This window comes from Blastomyces gilchristii (assembly GCF_000003855.2).
Source record: "Blastomyces gilchristii SLH14081 genomic scaffold supercont1.2, whole genome shotgun sequence".
Taxonomy (NCBI): Eukaryota; Fungi; Ascomycota; class Eurotiomycetes; order Onygenales; family Ajellomycetaceae; genus Blastomyces; species Blastomyces gilchristii.
Window position 1 is genome coordinate 6,820,411 of NW_003101681.1, and position 23,490 is coordinate 6,843,900.

The window sequence follows — 23,490 nt, forward strand, 5'->3', positions numbered from 1 at the left end:
CTGATTTAAAGAAGAAGAAGAAGAAGAAGTAGAAAAGAAAGCAGAGTAAACAGAAGAGTCAGTGATTATATTAGAAATTTTCAAAGTTTTTTGAACTGTGTTTGAAATTCCAAGTTTGAACTTGATCACTTCCTGTAGTTGTCTAGCCTGAGCATGAAGAATTAACAGAACTTCTTCATTTATCTCACTCAGACACTGCTTTTCAAGAATTTTACTTGCTTTTTCAAGTTTCTGTATTTCAAGAACTTGTTATTTCTCTATTTCTTCTTTCTTTCTTCTCTTCAGAATTTCAATCTCAGGAATAGCATTTGAGAAAGCATCTTTTTCCACATCAACTGAGTGTACTTTTGAACTCATTGTTCTTACTCAATGAAAAGTTGATCAGACTAATTTGATTGAGATATTTATTAAACTCTTTTGAATTGAAAAGTTGGTCAGACTGTTTCAATTAAGAGATTTCTAAGTCTGTTTTCAATTGAAAAGTTGGTCAGACTATTTCAAAAGAAGGATAGCAGACTTTTGTGTATAAAACACCTGATTTTTTTCACACTAGTTCAGTAACTAGGTTAGATTTTTGAAGAGAATCTAATAAACTAAAATTGATTTTTAAGATAAATCAATAAAATCTTTACAATCTCTTTCTTAGAATACAGTGAGGAAAAGTATGATATCAATTGATAGTAAATCAGATGATATGACAGTTTTTGAGAGAAAAACTGACAAAAAATAAATCAATTTTTTGCAGAGAAATTGATTAAAACTATTCAATTTTATTCTAAATTATTCAATTCTCCTCACACAACAAGTGTGCAACTCAAATCAGTTAATTGTGGTTCGGAAGAACGTACGACCGTCGGATAATAACGCGGCCGCTTCCGAACTACTAGCGTATGCGTATGAATGTAAAGAGGCCATAGCAGCTGCTAATTAATTTAGCGTACGAGATTCAATATATAAGAAGCCAGCATACACCTGTAATCGTACACTGGCTTAAGCAACCTTTGAATCACATCTGATAGTATGTCTAAAAACCGGTGAGAAGCACAGGCTTCTTCAGAGTGTGATAATTCTGTCTACAAAGCAATTCATAGTTATCATGCCAGTGTGATTCTAGAAATGCCTCAAAAGATAGTATACAAAGAGTGATGAGTGAAAGAGCATCTGATTGATGCTGCTTTGCTTGTTGAGGGAAAACTCCATGCCCAGGCGAATGCCACGTATGCAAATAGATGAGATGTGAGAAAGGAGATGAGAGCAGTGAACCAGATTCAAAGAAGTCTGCTGCCTACTCAAAAGAAGGATAAAAAGAGAGAAGATGGCCACCACCAGAATTGTACAATGATAATGGAAATTATATAACAATATAGCAATAGAACGATATAGTGATATAACAATACAGTGATATAGTGATATAATAATACAGCAATATAGCGATATAATGATACAAGTGATATAACAATAGACATCATACAATCAATCAGAAACCACTGAAATGAATACCTTCTCTAGCTGATATGAACAACACCCTTCTCTGCTATCTGAACCAGAAGGTATGCAGAATCTCTCAGAGAATTTACTTAAAGTAGTAAGAAAAGCAGCTGAAACTGCTGAACTGAAATTGAAGCTCTGTACACATATGAGAATTCTAAATGAGATTGAGGCCTTGCATACACAGTGACAGGCTGAGACAGAAGTCAAATAACAATTGATATTCACTGCAGATCAAGTATTCACTATGAAGAGCTTCACTGATATAATTATCATCATTAATAAGAATAGAGAAAATCAGATCTTAGGCCTGCAGCAGAAGATCAAATATTTACACAGATAGATAACTACATTAAATCTGAAGATTTCATCATAATTATTCACAATCTCTTCAGAAGCATACATATTATCAGAGACTGCTGCACAGAATAAGAATCTGAATATGAAATATATTAAGTCAGAAGATCTGCTGAAGTTATCAAGCTTTAATAGTAACTGAAAAAATGATGCTGCAATCAGCTGACTAAGTCAGATACAATTATATTATCAGATTGAATATAAACTCACAGACAGACAGTTAATAGAATTTCAACAAGTCTTAAAATCTATCACATTTCTATATGAAAAAGCAAAGTTATTATGAATGACTGATGAAAAGATAAATCTCACAGACTCAGAGTGATACTCATTCTCATGAACATGAAATAAGTTTTTCAAATGAATCTTGCATAACTTTGAGAAAGTGAATATATAAGATAAGTGTTATAAACACTTCACTGAGTGTAGACAAGTGAGTAATCTTATATTATACTTTACACACTTCAGCTTATACTATCTCATATTAAATGAAGAGCTTTCAACATCTTTCTATTTACAGATCTTCATTCATAATCTTACACCTGAGTTAAGAGTGAAATGAAAATGCTTAATCTCATAGTCAGGCACAGTGAAGAAAGCATACAATATTCTTATTATACAGAAATAAGTGAGTCAATTGTAATAGAAAATACTGCAATTGAGTATATCTCAGTGAAGAACAGATAATCAGACTTCTATGACACAAGTTACACACTCAGATGTGATGAATCTAGATCTGAATGCTATTACTAAAATATTAAATTCTCTGAAAAAGAGATTCTCTGAGTGAAAATCTTGATATCATGAGTATTGAGCTTGCTTCAACTGCAGACATTAAAATCATAGTGTAAAAGATTACACTCAGCATATACAGTTAAAAAACTAGCAGAATCAGTGAGCTCAGAGACACTCACTGATATTCTATGAAAAGTCTTTAAAGTGAAAGAGATGCCTGTGTTAGATGACTCTCTGAATCCTGCAAATGTTAAGAGAAAGCAGGCTTCTGACTGAAGTGCAGGCAAGGATGAAGTGAACACTCATCTCAATGTCTTGAGGCCTGAAATGTTAATGTATAAGAGATACTTGAGTAAGAATTGAGAGATAGCTGCAAAAGTGTTAGCAGATACAGAAGCTTCTATACAATATATTGATAATTATATAATCTGAAGATTGAAAGAAGTTCACTGAGTGAAGAATTTCTGATATATAAGATTATCTGATAACTGATATCTGATATCACTTATAAAAGTAAGAGTTTTCTTACACTTCAGAGAATGATCTTGCTATATTTGAGTATGAGAGCTGCAGAATGTGAAATATGATCTTATTCTCAGACTTGATTGATTTCAAAGGTTCAATCTGTAGATTCAATGATGTACATGTCATATGTAATTGATCAATAGAAAGAAAATGATTCATACAATTCTATCAACTGATATGAGAAGAACATTTCACATCTCTGATATAGAAGAATTAAATCTGCTTATACATCAACAAGCAAAGAGAACAATTTGCAAGATCTCATTCAAAAGTATTCTGTATGTCATACAGAACTCAGAAGCAGAGAAAACCAAGATAAAGAATATATAGAAGAATAAGCATATGAAGAAGCTTCTGAAGAAGTATGAGAAGGTCTTCTGAACAGATCTTTCATCAGAATTGCTGTCAGAATGAGGATTCATACATGAGATTGACATGAGAGATGCAATATCAGTCAATCAGAATACATACTCTCTGTCCCAAACACATCTCAAAGAACAGAAGTATCAGATCACTGACCTTCTAGAATGTGATCTCATACAACTCTCATCAAGTATATGAGGCTTTTCAGTTCTATTTATAAAAAAGATAAGTGAGAAGTGATGAATATGTATCAATTATCAAGTACTCAATAAGCTTACAATCAAGAATGAATATTCACTATCACAGATTCAATAACAGTTGAATACAGTCAGAAATACTTAATATCTATTAAAGATCAATCTTCTCTCAGAATACTGACAGATCTGTATAGATGAACTGTCAGTTCTGTGAATCACATTTAATATATAATAAGAGAAGTTTAAATTCCTGATAATGTTATTCAGTCTGATAAATGCACTCATCATCTTTCAAATAATGATGAATACAATTCTTTATAAACAGAATGAAATCTCATATCTCATATATCTTGATAACATTCTAGTCTTTTCAAACTCATATAATGAATATCTGAAGCATCTTAATGAAGTGCTTATAACTCTGACAGAGTATAAGCTCTACATTAAATCAATTAAGTATGTGTTTAAAATAGAAGAGTTGAAGTTTGTAGAATATATAGTGAGTGATGATTATATACACCTCATCTCAGAGAAATTGAATATCATAGTAAATTGATTATGACTGAGAAATATACATCATATACAACAGTTTCTTGAGTTAATCTCATACTATCACAGATTTATCAAGGATTTTGTATGAATATCTGCATCACTCTCAGATCTCTTAAGAGAAATAAATACAAATCTGCAAAAGAAGAAGTTTTATTCAATCATCTGAAATATTATATATGAAGAGGCTTTTCTCACACTGAGAAAATGTGTAATAATATTCTCAGTGTTTATTTAATCAGATCATGATAAACCTTTCTACATTAAGATAGACATATTCAAATAAGCTATCAGAGACACTCTTCTACAGATGAGTAAGAACAGCAAGCTGCACTCAGTAATATATAATGATAGAAAACTATTGAGTGCTGAGCTCAATTTCTCAGTGTATGAAAAGAAATTACTAGCAATCAAGCATACATTGATATTATGAAATAGATATATTAATAATAGATATATAATAACAGTGATCACAGATCATAAAAGTCTTATCTATCTATAATTAATAATAAAACCTTTTAAACACTTAGCATGTTGAATCTCAGAGTTTCAAGTATACAATCTTCATATCAAATATAGAAAGAGATTGAATACTGTAATATCTGATGCAATCAGTCACAGATCTGATTTCATGAGTAAGAGTTCTGTGAATCAGATATAAGAGAAGTGTGCATTAATCACACTGAGAGAATGTAAAAAATCTGAATGAGTGAATATCATAATCTCATACTTAGAGAATGACAAGATATCAGATAACAAGTGTCTTGTAAAAGTAGTAGAAGAGATGCTTCTGAACTTCAAGCTGAGAAAATTGAAAAACAACATTGTACTTTATCACAATCTAGAATATACAGAAGCTCTCTATCTAGAATCTTTATTTAGACATGACTTGATGACTTATATATACAAGGAATTCAGTCACTTAGAAAGTCCTGAACTTATGAGTATACTTGAATCAAGAGTATACTGATCAAGTATGACTGAGAACATTCAGATATATGCTCATAAGTGCCTGAATTATCAGGTCATGAAAGAATCTAAGAAAGAATTAGAATACAAAGAAGCATAATATCAGATGAAGTGTATGATATAATTATTCAAATAATGAAAGATGAATCTCATAGACATATTACTGCAAACATCAAATAAAAATTGATGAATAATCACTGCTATTGATTACACTACTGACTGATCAGTTATAAAAGCAGTTTCAGAGATAATAGAGAAGATAATAGTGAAGTTTCTATACAATGAGATCTATATCAACTATGAAATGCTGTGTAAGATTCTAACTGATAACAGTGCAAACCTTGTGAGAGAAGCAGTGAGACATTTTGTGAGTCAGTTACAGATAAGACATTATAGAACAATGTTATATCATCTGTGAATGAACAGGAAGATGAAACACTTGAATGAAATCTTGAGCAACATGCTGACAAAATATCTAGTGAGCAAGCCTATGAGACTATGAGATGAATATCTCAGACAGGCGCTGTTGGCCACACAGATTCAACAGCATGCAGTCTCCAAGTGTTCATCATTCTACCTGTTATATGGATTGCATTCACGCATCCCAGAGAATGCTTCGAAAAAGGTGGGGGAGAGAGCAGTTGCGGACGCAGCAGGAACAGCAGTTGCAGACACAGCAGGAACAGCAGTTGCGGACGCAGCAGGAACAGCAGTTGCGGACGCAGCAGGAACAGCAGTTGCAGACACAACAGTCGCGGATGCGGAACCAAGATTGAAAGAGATCAGCCACACACGCGCAAAAGCTAATAAGTTACTCCTGAACTGAGCAATTCAATTGAAAAGAATACAAGACTCACTTGTTAAGAAATTGAGTCTCAAGATAAGAACATGAGTTCTCATACATAATGAGAGTTCTGAGAAGTTTCAATCTAGGTGGTTTGAGTTATATAAGATACTCAAATCACATTCTCTGAGAATGTACACATTGAAAGAATCAGAGAGACAGATCTTACACAACTTAATCAATAATTCATAACTTATAAAAGCAAAGATGTAAGATCTGAGTAGATTATAATTATTCACAGCACTATTATCAGTATTGAAAAAGAAGAGACTTATAATTGAAAAATCTCACAAAGTAAGAGAAATCATAGACACTTATAAATCAGATAATTGCACTTATTTCAATCTTTTCATAATTATAAGAAAAGAATGAGAAGAAATGAAGAAATCAGATGAATATCACACTTTAATAAGTGATGAGACTGTAGCTGATTATATGATAATATGCTGCAGATAGCAGATGCAACACAGTAAAGAGCAGTCTCAAAGTAACAGACTTACACATGAATCAGATTATAGAAGAAAAAGAAATTCAGAGTTGAATTCAACTGTTTATATCAGTTCAATTACAGAGATCATAGAGGATAAACTATCTGAAACATTCACAGACACATGAGATCAAGTCATCACAACCTCTGAGAATGCTCAGAGATCAGATGAGATTAGTTTCAATGAGTCATTCACTGTAGTAATCTGAGCAGGTGAAGAGAGACAGTATAATGCATGAGACAGAATCACAAAGATGAAAGCTGTTAAATCTAGTCACTGAACACTGTATTATATAGAGATTGTGTAAGAGTAGTGACTAGCAGATAAAGAAAAAAGTATAAGAAAAGAAAAGAAATAATGAATTGATTATCAACTGTAAGAGTCAGTTATAAAAAGACAAATATTATCATACACATCTCATTCATTTTCATATATCATATATTTAATCTATTTTCAACATCACATCATCTGAAAAACATCAAAAACAAAGAAAATCTCAAAACTTGAGATCTGCAAGAGATTTGAGAATTGCAAGCTACTCTTATAATAATGTCATACACATCTTCAATTTCTCTACCACTCTATATACAACATTAATGTCATTTATCACAAGATTGACTGAAATACTAATATAGAAATATGTACATGTACATGTAGAGAAATTGAAGAAGAGTGTAAGACTCACAGAATTAGAAGTCAGAGCAAGAAGAGCAGAGGTGAAAGAAATAGAAGAAGAAGAAGATACAGAATCAGATGAACAATGAGAGTCACTCAGAGCTGAATACTTACAACTCAGTGTGTGCATGATCTTTCTCACAGAAGAGGGAGAAGAAGCAATAGAAGAAGCTGAAGAATGAGAGAAAATAGTCTCAGCAGTGTTATCATCTTTGATTAAAATGATCTCTGGCACTGGAGCAACTAAGAACTATTGTTAGTATATGAAACTGTAAAAACAGAAATAACAATTATCAAATAAACACTCACTGGCCTTAGAATTATATGTGTAATTACAACACACACAAGACTTCTCAGAAAGAGAGAGAGAGACATGAGAGAATGTAGAAAGTAGAACACAGTGTGTGAATAGCTTATTCTCATAACAATATCTTAGACAAGATATATGAGCCTCACATCTGCAGGTGTAAAAGAGTACAACATCTGTATTCTCATTCTCAAAAACACAGATATCTTTCATCTGCATCACAAAGTCAGATAACAGATATCAGAGAATAGACTAATACAGATCAATTATTCTGAAGAAATTCATCAGAGTGAATGTTCTTATAATATTGAACTTTACAATTATAAAAAGTTTCTTAGTGTCTGTGAATGTCATGACTTTATACACAGTAAAACTCATAATGATTTCCTCTAAGAATAGAAAAATCAGTGTCAGATTAAAAAAAGAAAAAGAAAAAGACTTATAATCTCAACACTGTTGAGAAGAGAAATGATTCTCTGATATAAATGAATAATTGTCTCATCACAAATATTTAAAATAAACATAATAATCAGTATTCACAACTGAGCTTCAGATAGTTATGTCATACACAGTCTTTATACAATAAATCATTCTAAGAGTTGATAAGAAGAGTGAGAGTGTATACACTGAGAGACATGATTTATTAAGTCTATACAATATCTTCTTGAAATGAGAAGAGCTGGTAACAAAAGCAGAGACAGTAAAACCAGGAGTAGCAGGAGTGAGAGTTGTGGGAACAGGGATAGCAGAAGTGGGAGAACCAGACACAGAGACAGATGTAGAAGATTGAGAAGAAGTGGCAGAGAAAGGAACAGAAGAGACAGAGAGAGATGCAGAAGACTCAGTCACATATAACACAGACAATTTCTTCATTATCACATTCTTCAGGTTCTCAATCAATGATTTAATATTGAGTTCACTATCATCAGCAGATGTGAATCTGTCAATGTGTGAAGATTCTATACAAATAAAAACAAACATATCAGCATCTGTGTTTATGCAAAATCATGCCAGAAAACACAATCAGAAACCTGCTGAGAAGAGAAACAGTTGAGAGCATACAAGAAGATGAAGAGAGTGTATAAGAAGATGAAGAAGATATGTCATTCATAATAGTATATTCTGACAATTGTTAGAAGATAAACAAGTTCTGATCATGTACATTTCACAATGCATTACACTTACTGCTAACAAACTGCTCAGTATAAGCACTACAATGACACTTGTTATGAGAACAGAGAGTTATTGTCAGAAATGCATATAATGTAATAGATGAACAGATGAAAAGAGTTGAACAGAAGAAGAGATAGAAATCTTGAATGAGATAGTAGTATTTAATGATGATGATAATGAAGAAGATGATTGAAGAATGAGAAAAGTTAGTAAATGTGTGATGTAATATAGTGAAAGTTTCTTTGTAAGAGCATATGCAGAACACTAGCCAGATCAGGAATAGATCACATGATTATGAAATGCTAGTGGCGAGCTAATCCGCATGAAGCTAGGGCATACAATATGATCATGTGGGCGTGACTGAATCTGGTGAGAAAGGATGTGGTTTAGAAGAACATACAACTGTCAGATAATAACACGGCCGCTTCCGAACTACTAGCATACACATACAAATGTAAAGGGGCCATAGCAGCCGCTAATTAATTTAGCATACGAGATTCAATATATAAGAAGCCGGCGTACGCCTGTAATCATACGCTGGCTTAAGCAACCTTTGAATCACATAATAAAGAGTGTAAAAAAGAATTAAGTATTAATAAAAGCTCTTCAGTCACTGAAAAAGTAATTCTTATTTAAAAGAATATGAAATTATGACAGAAAACAACTCTGTTTTTAATTCTTTGTAAGAATATTGTGTAAAACTCAGAGAAAAACACCTTACTTTTTCAAGAGAAGTAAAAAACTATTTCTAAGATCTTTTTTTTTGCATTAACTGCTGCAGAAGAATGAGATAGAAACTGCTAAGATATGCACTACTGTATACCCTCTATCAAGACTTTCTCTCTTCAGAGTCTTGATATTATAGAGAATATAAGTCTGTTTCTATATAATAATGTAAATATTGCCAGCAGGATGTAGAGGAACTGGTTATTTATATCTCAAAATAGAAGACTTTGTCAATGATTATATCAATATAGAGTTAATTCTCAAATTTAATAGAAACCTAGTGTTGCTGTTCTCAATCTCTTGCAGAATCTATTGAATATTGAGATATTAAAACTAGATTTAATATATCTCACTGTACAGGGATCAAAGGCTCAGTCAGACCTTGAGATATACTGATTTTATAGTTGTTGTGTCTGCTGATTATGTATCAAGCACAGTTGCTGAGGTATCTTTTTGTACTTTTCTGTCGGGGGTGGGCCAGATTGAGAGGGGTGGTACAAGGGTGAGACTCAGTGTTGATGTCTAGATACACTAAAGACAGACCGCGGAGGTTGCACTTCAGAAGTGGTTGTTGATTATGTACTTGATATTATCGCTGAGGTATCTTTTTGTACTTTTCCGTCGGGGATGGGCCAGATTGAGAGAGGTGGTATGAGGGTGAGACTCAGCGTTGATGTCTAGATACACTGAAGACAGACCGCGGAGGTTGCTCTTCAGAAGTGGCCATTGGTTATGTGCTTGATATTATCGCTGAGGTATCTTTTTGTATTTTTCTGCCGGAGATGGGCCAGATTAGGAAGGGCGGTACGAGGGTGGGACTTGGCGTTGGTGTTTTGGAACATCAAAGATGGACAGGGTTTTCGCGGAGGTCGCTCCTCAGATATCTCCACAACTACAGATCAGGGATCTTCCAAAATCAAGAAGATTGGTGCATATGGCTAGGTCTCTTCACCTTACAATTTGTATGGCAATTTGGCCCGGGGTTGTGGTGTGGTAGGGGAGAATGGGGGATAATCCCACGCAGGAGTTCCGAACGACGTCTGGTTCACATTTGGCTGGATAACTCCACCACCACACGGGGTATGCGGTTGGCGATGGGGTCAAAATGCTCGTATGATCGAGGGCTTTTCGATGGATCTATCGGCGGGTTCTTATTCGAAAAATCGAGCGAGTTCGTGGTGGAGCGGTTGTATGCTCTTCTTTTGTTTCTGTCAGCTTTTATTTCACTTGTTTAAACAAGATTCTTTTATGTTTCTCTTTTTAAAAGATCAAGATACTGTTTTTTGAATAGATCTGCTTAATTCTGAACTCTTTTTTGCAGCTGAATCAGTCACTTCATTGTCATGAATATTCATATGAGCGGGAACTCAATGCAGATGAATTATCAGTTTTGATATTCTTCTCTTTTGAACTACAGATGCTAGCCACCCGCAGGATGCATCTTAAGCTAATTACATTTAACTCTCTATAATTAACTGATCACTGTGTCTGTCCTCTCAGACCAGTCACTAATTTCCAGAGATGTTAGTTAGTGACTGCTACTACTCACTTGATAATGCATACATCAAGCTTTCAGTTGCTGATCTCAGTCTCATTAGATGCTTATAGGCCTATCAATCAGCTGTTGTGACCTTGTTCTGTGTTAGAGACTAATCATAGACTTGATAACTGCAGTTCTCTCTGTCAGTATTAGAGATTGACAGTAAGCTTGCAGACTCTAGTCTATCAGAGTACTCTGTCTAGAGTCTAGATGCATGTCTAAATCTGCTAGTCAGATGATTTTTAAAATCATTCTCTACATTTGAGAGAAAGCTAGGCTTCAATGACAGCTCTAGTTAGAGACTTGTTTAAGTAGTGTATAATCACTACATTAGACTTGACTCTATATTATTAGAACCTTGATGAATGCACAGTAGAATAATGAGATATTAATATCTTATATCAGCTCTGATAAGTGTTCACAGAATCTCACTTAACTAGTGACTTAACTTGCAGTAGAGAGTTCTATCTCATATCAAGTCTTACTAATTAGGCTCAGCTTCTATTATATAAGAGCTTTCATGAGTAAGAAGTGATAGATGTCAGTGATGGGATTCAAACTCACACATCTCTAATGTGTGCGGTCTTGATTACCAGTCTTACTAACTGAGCCATGCTGGTAATTACACTCTCTAAGTTCTTATTAGCAATTATCTTTAAAACATCTGACGTTTTCTTTACTAGATGTTATAGTAAGCAGTACTGTTATCTCTCTCTGACATTCAGAATAATCAATTTGTTAGATAATTCATTGAATTTTCTCACTGTATTTACAGGTGTATTTACACTCATGTTAAGAGCTTTATTAAATATAATATCTCATACAATCTCAAGACAATGTGTAACAGAATCTCACACACAATATTAATATAATTCTTGATATTTAATCAGCTATTATTTCTTACTGTCAGTTCTATCTGTAAGCTTATTTAACACTTTTCAATTCTTCTTATAAATCTTGCACTCTTATCTCTGTATTCAATAAAGAGAAGGTTGTATCTCAGTTCAAGCTTTAAAAGATGTAAGTGATGTTTCTTTTTTACATTCAAATATCTTTATTAATGTTGAGAATGTGTTAATTATTATGACTGTGACTTGCATTGCCTCATCTCAAAGCTCTTTCATTAGCTTACTATTAAATAGCAAGCTTCTTATCTTCTCTGCAACTATTTAATTCACATGTTTCACTGAGTCATTTAATTGTGATGTATCAGATGTAGTTATTTCATATGCTATTTCTTTGCTCTGACAGTAGATCTTAAGTTCTTAACTTTTAAACTCTTCTTCATCATCTCAGTATAGGGTTTCAATTTGATGTTAAGTAGTGACTTCAATTTCATCAATAAAGATTATTAAATGCACAGTGATCTCACTCTTTAATATTATAAGAATAATTTACCTGTAGTATATAGCATTATCTGTAATACTCATTTAATAATTAACTTCTCTCTGAGTAGAGAGGTTGACTTCATTATATAGTATACAGTCATCATCTGCAAGGTTTATGAAGAATCTTATCACAGATTTGATAGTTCTCATCATTGATACAAATGTTGAATATGTCATTTTTGCCTGTACACAGGTCTTGTAGAATGACAAAGCTCTGTCACTCTTTATTCTCATTTCTAGTTATGAATCTGCTGTCATTTTTGCAATATCTATAGAATTCAGATGTTCTAGCTTTTAATGTCATTACATTATCATAAGTTCTATAATCTTTGTATCATTTCTGTCAGATAGTGTCAATATTGTATCATCTTTCATCTATAATATGTTCACAGGTTCAAAATCATTATTAAGCATAGTAAATCAGATCAAGTCTCTGTATGTAATCAGTCTTTGATCTCATAGATATCATTCTCATTTAATCTTGCTGTAAATGAGAATATGCAGTCAGAAGATATAATCAACATAGTATAATTATTCTCATATATTAACTGCTTATAGGTATAACTCTGATATATAAGCTTATTCATACTCATGAGATTCACTTCTAACTTCAGAATATAGCAGACATTATTTAACAGTATATCTATTTCTTTCACTGAAATCTTCATATCTTCTATAGCTGTAGTGAGAACTACTATTTAATATGTTATTTTCAACATTACTTTCATCTTCTGAGGTTTTGTCATGACAAGATCTCTGTGAGATGTGACATGAGTGCCTGATTCAGAGTCTAGAATCCAGGTATCTTTTCCTGTCTAGTCACTCACATAGACCTTTTCTTGAATGTAAAATACTTGCTTTATAATATTGTGAACAGAAGCAGTATCTGAATCTGTGGTTCGGAAGAACGTACGACCGTCGGATAATAACGCGGCCGCTTCTGAACTACTAGCGTACGCGTACGAGTGTAAAGGGGCCATAGCGGCCGCTAATCATAATTAGTGTATGATATTACAATATATAAGAAGCCAGCGTACGCCTGTAATTGTACACTGGCTTAAGCAACCTTTGAATCACATCTGATAGCATGTCTAAAAACTGGTGAGAAGCACAGACTTCTTCAGAACATGATAATTCCATCTACAAAGCAATTCATAGTTATCATGCCAGTGTGGTCCTAGAACATCTCAAAAAGATAGCATATAAAGAGCAGTGAGCAGAAGAGCATCTAATTGATACTGCTTTACTTATTGAGGGAAAACTCCACACTCAGGCAAATGCCATGTATGTGAACAGATGAGATGTGAGAAAAGAAATGAGAGCAGTGAACCAGATTCAAAGAAGATCACTCTTCACTTAAAGAAATAAAAGAGAGGATGATCATCACTGAAGTTATACAATGATAACAGAAATCATATAATGATATAATGATATAATAATAGACATCATACAATCAATCAGAAATCAATCACTGAAATGAATATCTTCTCTAATCAATATAAACAACACTCTTCTCTGCTATCTGAACTGAAAGATATGCAGAATCTCTCAGAGAGTTTACTTGAAGCAGTAAGAAAAGCAGTTAAAACTGTCAAACTGAAATTGAAGCTCTGTACATATATAAGAATTCTAAACAAGATCAAGGCCTTGTGTACACAGTAACAGGCTGAGACAGAAGTTAAATAATAATTGATATTCACTGTGAATCAAGCATTCACTATAAAGAGCTTCATCAACACAATTGTCATCATTAATAAGAATAGAGAAAACCAGATCTTAGGCCTGCAGCAGAAGATTGAATATTTACACAGACAGGTAACTACACTGAACCTGAAGATCTCATCATAATTATTCACAATCTCTTCAGAAGTGTACACATCATCAAAGACTGCTGCATAGAATGAGAATTCAAGTATGAAATATATCAAGTCAGAAGATCTGCTGAAGTTATTAAGCTTTAATAACAACTGAAAAAATGATGCTGCAATCAGCTGACTAAGTCAGATATAATCATATTATCAGATTGAACATGAACTCACAGACAGACAGTTAACAGAATTTCAACAACTCTTAAGATCTGCTGTGTTTCTATGTGAAAAAGTGAAGTCATTATAAATAACTGATGAAAAGATGAACCTTGCAGATCTGAAGTGATATTCATTCTCATGAATATGAAATGAGTTTTTCAAGTGAATCTTGTATAACTTTGAGAAAGTGAATGCATGAGATAAGTATTATAAACACTTCACTGAGTGTAGATAAGTGAGTAATCTTATATTATACTTCACACACTTCAGCTTACACTATCTCATATTGAATGAAGAGCTTTCAATATCTTTCTGTTTACAGATCTTCATTCATGATCTTACACTCAAGTTGAGAGTGAAATGAAAATGCTTAACCTCACAGTCAGACACAGTGAAAGAAGTATACAACATTCTTATCATACAGAAATAAGTAAGTCAATTGCAACAGAAAATACTGCAATCAAGTATATCTCAGTGAAGAACAGATAATCAGACTTCTATGATACAAGTCACATATCTGAATACAATGAATCTAGATCTGAATGTCATCACTAAAGCACTGAATTCTCTGAAAAAGAGATTCTCTGAGTGAAAATCTTGATATTGTAAGCATTGAGCTTGCTTTAACTGCAGATATCAAAATCATGATATAAAAGATTACACTCAGCATGCACAGTCAAGAGAAGTAAGAGAGTTAAAAAACTAGCAGAATCAGTGAGCTCAGAGACACTCACTGATATTCTATGAAAAGTCTTCAAAGTGAAAGAGATGTCTGTGTTAGATGATTCTCTGAATTCTGTGAATACAAAGAAGAAGCAGGCTTCTGAATGAGATGTGAGTGAGAATGATGAAGTGAACACTCATCTCAATGTCTTGAGACCTGAAATGTTAATGTATAGAGAGTACTTGAATAAGAATCAAGAGATGACTGTAAAAGTGTTAGCAGACACAGAAGCTTCTACATAATATATTAATGATTATATAATCTGAAGATTGAAAGAGGTCTGCTAAGTGAAGAATCTCTGACATATAAGATTATCTGATAACTGATATTTGATATTATCTGCAAGAGTAAGAGTTCTCTTGTACTTCAGAGAATGATCTTGCTATATTTGAGTGTGAGAGCTGCAGAATGTGAAATACAACCTTATTCTCAGACTCAATTGATTTCAAAGGTTCAATTCACAGATTCAATGACAGACATGTCATATGCAGTTGACTGATAGAAAGAAAATGATTTATACAATTCTATCAACTAATATGAGAAGAACATTTCACATCTCTAATATAGAAGAATTAAATCTGCTTATACATTAATAAGTAAAGAGAATGATTCACAAGACCTCATCTGAAAGCATTCTGTATATTATACAGAACTCAGAAGTGAAGAAAACCAAGATAAAGAATATACAGAAGAACAAGTGTATGAAGAAGCTTCTGAAGATGTATGAAAAGGTCTTCTGAACAGATCTTTCACTGAAATTACTGCTGAAACAAGAATTTGTACATGAGATTGACACAGGGAATGTAAAACCAGTCAATCAGAATGCATATTCTCTGTCACAAACACATCTTGAAGAACAGAAGTGTCAGATCATCAATCTTCTAGAACATGATCTCATACAATTCTCATCAAGCATGTGAGGCTTTTCAGTTCTATTTGTGAAAAAGGCGGGTGAGAAGTGACAGATGTGTATTGATTATCAAGTACTCAATAAGCTTATGATCAAGAATGAATATTCACTGTCATAAATTCAATAACAGTTGAATACAGTTGAAAACACCTGATATCTATCAAAGATCAATCTTCTCTCAGAATACTGGCAGATCTGTGTAGATGAACTATCAGTTCTGCAAACCACATTTAATATATAATGAGAGAAGTTTGAATTTCTGACAATGTCATTCAGTCTGAGAAATGTGCCTGCTATCTTTCAAATAATGATGAATACAATTCTTTATAAATAGAATGAAACCTCATGCCTCATATATCTCAATGACATTCTAGTCTTTTCAAACTCATACAATGAATATCTGAAGCATCTCAATGAAGTGCTTATAACTCTGACAGAGCATAAGCTCTACATCAAATCAATCAAGTGTGTGTTTGAAATGAAAGAGTTGGAGTTTGTAGATAGACTGACCGTGTGACCGTGTCTGGGACCAGGACCAGATTTTTTGATAGTCTCATTACCAATTCGACTGATCCCATTACACGGTTTTAACATTAGATAGTAGTCTCATACTGTCCCAGTGGGACTTACTGTCTACTCTTGTCAGATTTTCCAAATGAGACCATGATTTCCACTTCTCAATTTAAATTATTTTTATTGCTTTAAATGACTTTAAATCTCATTTGAGTGTTACCAAAAAGCGTTACTTTTTAAAAAATTAAAAATAGTCTAAAAAAAACCTTAAAATGTCTAAAAATAGTAACTTTATGCCAAGAATGGGACTAAATGAAACCAAATGAAACCACTTTCTCATTTTTTTCAAGTCATGATCCCATTTTAAAATCTGATATATAGTCACTTTGCATGTTTTTTTGATAGTCAGTCCCAGCGGGATTCACGCCAAGAAATGTATGGGACCAGACCAAATGGGACCAAATGTGAAATTTATGGTCCCGGCGGCCAGTCTATTTGTAGAACATGTAGTGAGTGGTGGCTGTATACACCTTATTTCAGAGAAATTGAATGTCATAGTGAATTGATCACAGCTGAGAAATGTACATCACATACAACAGTTTCTTGAATTGATCTCATACTACTGCAGGTTCATCAAGAATTTCACATGAATATCTGCACCACTCTCAGATCTCTTAAGAGAAACAGATGCAAATCTGTGAAAGAAGAAGTTTTATTCAATCATCTGAAATGCCATGTGCAAAGAGGCTTTTCTCACACTGAGAGAATGTGTAACAACATTCTCAGTGCTAATTCAATCAGATTGTAATAAACCTTTCTACATCAAGACAGATGCATTCAAATGAGCTATCAGAGATGCCCTTCTACAGATGAGTAAGAATAACAAGCTGCACTCAGTGGCATATAATGGTAGAAAACTATCAGACACTGAGCTCAATTATTCAGTGCATGAAAAGAAATTGCTAGTGATTAAGCACACACTGGCATTGTGAGATAGATATATTAACAATGAGCATATGACAATGATGATCATGAATCATGAAAGTCTTATCTATCTACAATTAACAATAAAATCTTCTAAACACTTAGCATGTTGAATCTCAGAGTTTCAAGCATATAATCTTCATATCAAATACTGAAAGAAATTGAATATAGTGATGCTGAACATAATCAGTTGCAGACCTGATTTCATGAGTGAGAATTCTGCAAACCAGGCACAAGAAACATTTGTGTTAAACACACTGAGAGAATGCAAGGAATCAGAATAAGTGAACATCATGATCTCTCACTTGAAGAATGACAAGATGTCAGATGACAAGCATCTCATGAAAGTAGTAGAAGAGATGCTTTCAAACTTCAAGCTGAGGAAATTGAAAAACAACATTGTGCTTTACTGTGATCTAAAATATGCAGAAGCTTCCTATCTAGAATCTTCATTTAGACATGACTTGATGACTCATATGCACAAGGAATTCAGCCACTTAGAAAGCTCTAAACTCATGAGTGTACTTGAATCAAGAGTATACTGGCCAAGCATGACTGAGGACATTCAGATGTACACTCACAAGTGTCTGAATTGTCAGATTGTGAAAGAATCTAAGAAAGGATTAGAATGTGAGAAAGCATAATATCAGATAAAGTATACAATACAACTGTTCAAACAATGAGGGATAGACCTCATAGGCATATTACCGTGAACATCAAATGGAAATCAATGAATAATCACTGCTATTGATTACACTACTGACTGGCCAGTTGTAAAAGCAGTTTCAGAGGCAACAGAGAAGATGATGATAAAGTTTCTACATGATGAGATCTATGTTAACTATGGAATGTCACACAAGATTCTAACTGATAACAGTGTGAATCTCATAGAAGAAGCAGTGAGCCATTTCATGAGTCAGTTACAGACAAGACATCATAGAATAACATCATATCATCTGTAAATGAACAGAAAGATGGAACACTTGAATAAAATCTTGAACAACATGCTGATGAAATATCTAGTGAGCAAGCCTATAAGACTATGAAATGAATATCTCAGGCAGGTGCTGTTGATCATGCAGATTTGACAGCATGCAGTTATCAAGTATTCATCATTCTATCTGTTGTATAGATTGCATCCGTGCATTCTGGAGAATGCTTCAGAAAAGATGAGAGAGAGAGCAGTTATAGATGCAGCAGAAACAGCAGTTGCAGATGCAGTAGAAACAGCAGTTATAAACACAGCAGTAGCAGTTGCAGACACAGCAGTTGCAGATGCAGAATCAAGATTGAAAGAGATCAGTCATGCATGTACAAAAGCTAATGAGTTACTTCTGAATCAAGCAATTCAATTAAAAAGAATACAAGACTCACTTGTTAAGAAATCAAGTCTTAAGATGAGAATATGAGTTCTTATATACAATGAGAATTCTGAGAAGTTTCAATCTAGATAATTTGAGTCATATAAGATACTCAAATCACATTCTCTGAGAATGTATGCATTGAAAGAATCAGAGAGACAGATCTTATACAACTTAATCAATGATTTATAACTTATGAAAGTAAAGATGCAAGATCTGAGTGAATTATAATTATTCACAGCACTATCATCAGTGTTGAAAAAGAAGAGACTTATAATTGAAAAGTCTTATGAAGTAAGAGAAATCATAGACACTTACAAATCAGATAATCTCACTTATTTCAATCTTTTCATAATTATAAGAAAAGAATGAGAAGTAATGAAGAAATCAGGTGAATATCACACTCTAATAAGTGATGAGACTGTAGTCAGTCATATAATAATGCACTGCAGATAGCAGATGTAACATAGTAAAGAGCAGTCTCAAAGCAGCAGACTTGTATATGAATCAGATCATAGAAGAAAAAGAAATTCAGAGTTGAATTTAACTGTTTACATCAGTTCAATTGCAGAGATCACAGAGGATAAACTATCTGAAACATTCATGAATATGTGAGACCAAGTCATCTTGATCTCTGAAGATGCTCAGAGATTGAGTAAGATTAGTTTTAATAAGCTGTTCACTGTAGTGGTCTGAGTGAGTGAAGAGAGACAGTATAATATATAAGACAGAATTATAAAGATGAAAGCTGCTGAACCTAGTCACTGAACATTATATTATATAGAGGTTGTATAAGAGTAGTGACTAGCAGATAAAGAAAAAGTGTAAGAAAAGAAAAGAAATAATAGATTAATTATCAATCATAAGAGTCAGCTATAAAAGACAAATGTTATTATACATATCTTATTTATTTTTATACATCACATATTTAATCTATTTTCAATGTCATCTGAAAAACATCAAAAACAAAGAAAATCTTAAAACTTGAGATCTGTGAGAGATTCAAGAGCTGCAAGCTGCTCTTGTAATAATGCTGTGTATATCTCTGATTTCTCTACTACTCTGTGTACAACATTAATGTCATTTATCACAAGATTGACTGAAATATCAATATAGGAATGTGCATGCATATATATAGAGAAATTGAAGAAGAGCACAGAATCTGCAGAACCAGGAGCCAGGGCAGGAAGAACAGAGATGAAAGAAACAGAAGAAGAAGAAGATGCAGAACTGAATAAATGACAGTAGAAGTCACTCAGAACTGAACACTTATGACTCAGTATACACACAACCTTCCTCACAGGGAAGGGAGAGAAAGTGATGAAAGAAGCTTAAGAGTGAGAGAGAGTAGTCTCTGCAGTGTTATCATCTTTGATTAGAATGGCCTCTGACACTGAAGCAACTAAGAACTATTGTTAGCATACAAAAATCAAAAAATCAGAGGTGGGAACAGTTATCAAACAAACACTCACTGGCCTTAGAGTTGTACACGCAATTACAACACGCACGAGGCTCCTCAGAAAGAGAGAGAGAGACACGGGGGAGAGCTGGTAACGAAGGCAGAGGCGGCAAAACCAGGGGTAGCGGGAGCGGGAGAACCAGACACAGGGGCAGGTGTAGGAGATTGAGAGGGAGTGGCAGAGAAAGGAACAGAGGGGGCAGGGAGAAATGTGAAAGACTCAGTCACACATGACACAGGCAATTCCTTCATTATTATGTTCTTCAAGTTCTCAATTAATGATTCAACATTGAGTTCACTATCATCAGTGAATGTAAATCTGTCAACACATGAAGATTCTATGCAAATAAAAACAATATATCAGCATCTGCATTCATGTAAAATCATGCTAGAAAATGTGATCAGAAACCTGCTGAGAAGAGAAATGATCAAGAATGTACAAGGAGATGAAGAGAGTATATGAGAAGATGAAGAAGATATGTCATCATTTATGATAATACATTATTCTGACAATCATTAGAAGATAAACAAGTTCTGATCACATTTCACAACACATTACACTTACTGCTAATGAACTGCCTGATATGAGTACTACAATGACACTTGTTATGAGAACAGAGAATCATTGTCAGAAATGTGTACAATGTGATAGATGAACAGATAGAAAGAGTTGAAAAGAACAAGAGATAGAAATCTTGAATGATGATAACATTTGATGATGATGATAATGAAGAAGATGATTGAAGAATGAGAAAAGTTAGTGAATGAGTAATGTAATATAGTGAAAGTTTCTTTGTAAGAGTGTATACAGAATGCTAGCTGAATCAGGAATAGATTACATGATTATGAAACACTAGTGATGAGCTAATTCACATGAAGCTAGGGCATACAATATAATTACATGAGTGTGACTGAATCTGATGAGGGAGGATGTGATTCAGAAGAATGTATGACTGTTGAATAATAACACAGCCGCTTCTGAACTACTAGCATATGCATATGAGTGTAAAGAGGCCATAGCGGCCGCTAATCATAATTAGCGTATGATATTACAATATATAAGAAGCTGGTGTACGCCTGTAATCGTACGCTGGCTTAAGCAACCTTTGAATCACAAATCTTTCACATTCTTATCTTTATTATTGTTTCTATTGATATTGAAGTTTAAAGAATGTTTCTCACAGTATTTCTTTCAACAGTCAGTCTGAATATGATCAATCTTTTGACAATGATAGCAGGTTCTTGCATCATTATCTCTATGTTCAGGTTTGAATTCAGTGTTCTTGTTCTTGTCTTTCTTATTCTTGTCTTGAGCATTATTCACAGGATTTTTTGTGAATTCAGTACTACTATTTCCTGCAGTAGAAAGGTGTAGAAGTATAGTACAATCTTATAAAGTCTTCTTCTAAAGATCTTAAATTATTCTTATCAATCCGATTCATTCTATTCTTTATGAAGAATGCTCAATCTCTATTGACTTCTGTTAGTAATCTATTGAAAAACACAACATCTTTAATCTTATATCTCAGATGAATATAATCAGTTCTGATAATAATTAATCATTCAATGAAAGCTCTGTCAGATTCTTTGCTTTTGAAGATTATTTTAATAAGCTCTTTAAATAAATGAGTTCTGTGTACAGCAGATCTCTCAGAAAAGTTATTCTCTATAATAGTTTATAGAGTATAAGCTGATAATTTGAACTTCTTAAGTATAATGAAATGAGTCTTAATCTGCAGAGTAATTACAGATTATATGTAATTATATAATTAAAGATTATGTTCTTTTCAGAAATGTTATATATTTATAGTAATATTCTCATTAAGATTATTATCTTCAAGAATATTATCAGTTTCAGACTATTCTGCAGTTAAAAGAATTTCCTCTCTTTATATTGAGTAGTTAATGAATTCAGTGATAACTATTAATCTTTTAATAAGTCTTACTTAGCTTTTGAATTCTTCAAGAACTTTCATTATAACAGATGTCTTCTCTTTTCATTAAAGATAATCTATTAGATCTGCTCTTATCTTATCATCTGCAGAGTCATCTCTACTGATCTTCACCTACTCAATCTTATACTGAAGTCTTGCAATTTCTAGTCTTATATAAGTCTTCTCACTCACTGAGCTATTGTTATTTCAGTCACTTAAGCTCTCTATATTATCTGATATCTCACTGATATCTTCAATCAGATCTTTATATTCATTGAACTCATTAGACTGTTTCTCTGTAATAATTTTATTCAGCTTAAATACTTCAGAAGCTGTGTTCTGATTCATTATTAATATTAGCAGTAATCTGTGATCTTGTGTTTACTGCTCTGATGTTTTCTCATTTCTTCATCTTAGAGATATATATTCTTTTATTATGTTAGGCATCTCTCTGAATCTTAGATTAATCATGAGTTTAATCACTTAATAAATTATCTAGACACACTTGTAATAATGTATGAAGATGTCAATTACATGTTATTTTACAGCTTTTCATTGTATAGAGAGCTTCATAATCTCTTGAAGAATAACATTATTATGTTATGTTGTAATCTAACTACGCGAGTTACACTAAATAAATATGTTAAGATGGCACGTGACTAGAGTAGGTGTAGTAATCACCAACATATAAGGTGCATGGCACGTGATTAGAGTGAGTTAGTTAGTAATCACCAACACTGTTGATATGTGGTTCGGAAGCATGTAGAACCGCCGGATAATAACACGGCCGCTTCTGAATAAGCTTACGAATGTAAAGAGTGTGAAAGATGTAAAGCTTGTATAATTGAAAGATTACTAGCTTGTGAAAAGTTATATAATGAAAGGATTAGTAAGCCAGATCATGTGACCCGACACCCCCACTCATCAGTGTAACTATATATGATGCTATATACAAAATTCACCTTCAAATCAAGTACAGGTACAAAAAATGACTGGAAAATGTGTAGTAATGAAAAACCAGTTATGAGATACATTATTTTTTATCCCTGTATCTCTTCATTTTTATATTCTTCTTTCAACATGTATATTTCAAACAGTTAATCTCTTTAACACAGGTCTTGTAATAATACTTTCATTTCATGAAAGCTTTAATATGTGTGAGGTTTTTCAAGATCAGAAGTGCAGTAATCTCAGAATTAATGAATAGATTTTCAAGACTATCTCTCACTGAAGATTCTCTCACTCTAAATTTTC

At 33.2% G+C, this 23,490-nt stretch overlaps 2 protein-coding genes across 2 annotated transcripts; both read left to right on the forward strand.

Moving 5' to 3' along the window:
- Window positions 1–5,731: 5,731 nt before the first annotated feature.
- BDBG_16438 (uncharacterized protein) lies at window positions 5,732–5,959 on the forward strand (the record flags this gene model as incomplete). The annotated part of the gene is made up of 1 exon (XM_031724389.1): window positions 5,732–5,959. The coding sequence occupies one exon, from the start codon at window positions 5,732–5,734 to the stop codon at window positions 5,957–5,959; it is 228 nt and encodes a 75-aa protein (XP_031576607.1).
- A 4,194-nt stretch (window positions 5,960–10,153) lies between these two features.
- On the forward strand, window positions 10,154–10,928 carry BDBG_16439 (uncharacterized protein; the record flags this gene model as incomplete). Its single annotated transcript, XM_031724390.1, has 2 exons — window positions 10,154–10,585; window positions 10,916–10,928. The coding sequence occupies exons 1-2, from the start codon at window positions 10,179–10,181 to the stop codon at window positions 10,926–10,928; spliced, it is 420 nt and encodes a 139-aa protein (XP_031576608.1). The 5' UTR covers window positions 10,154–10,178.
- Between the last annotated feature and the right edge of the window lie 12,562 nt (window positions 10,929–23,490).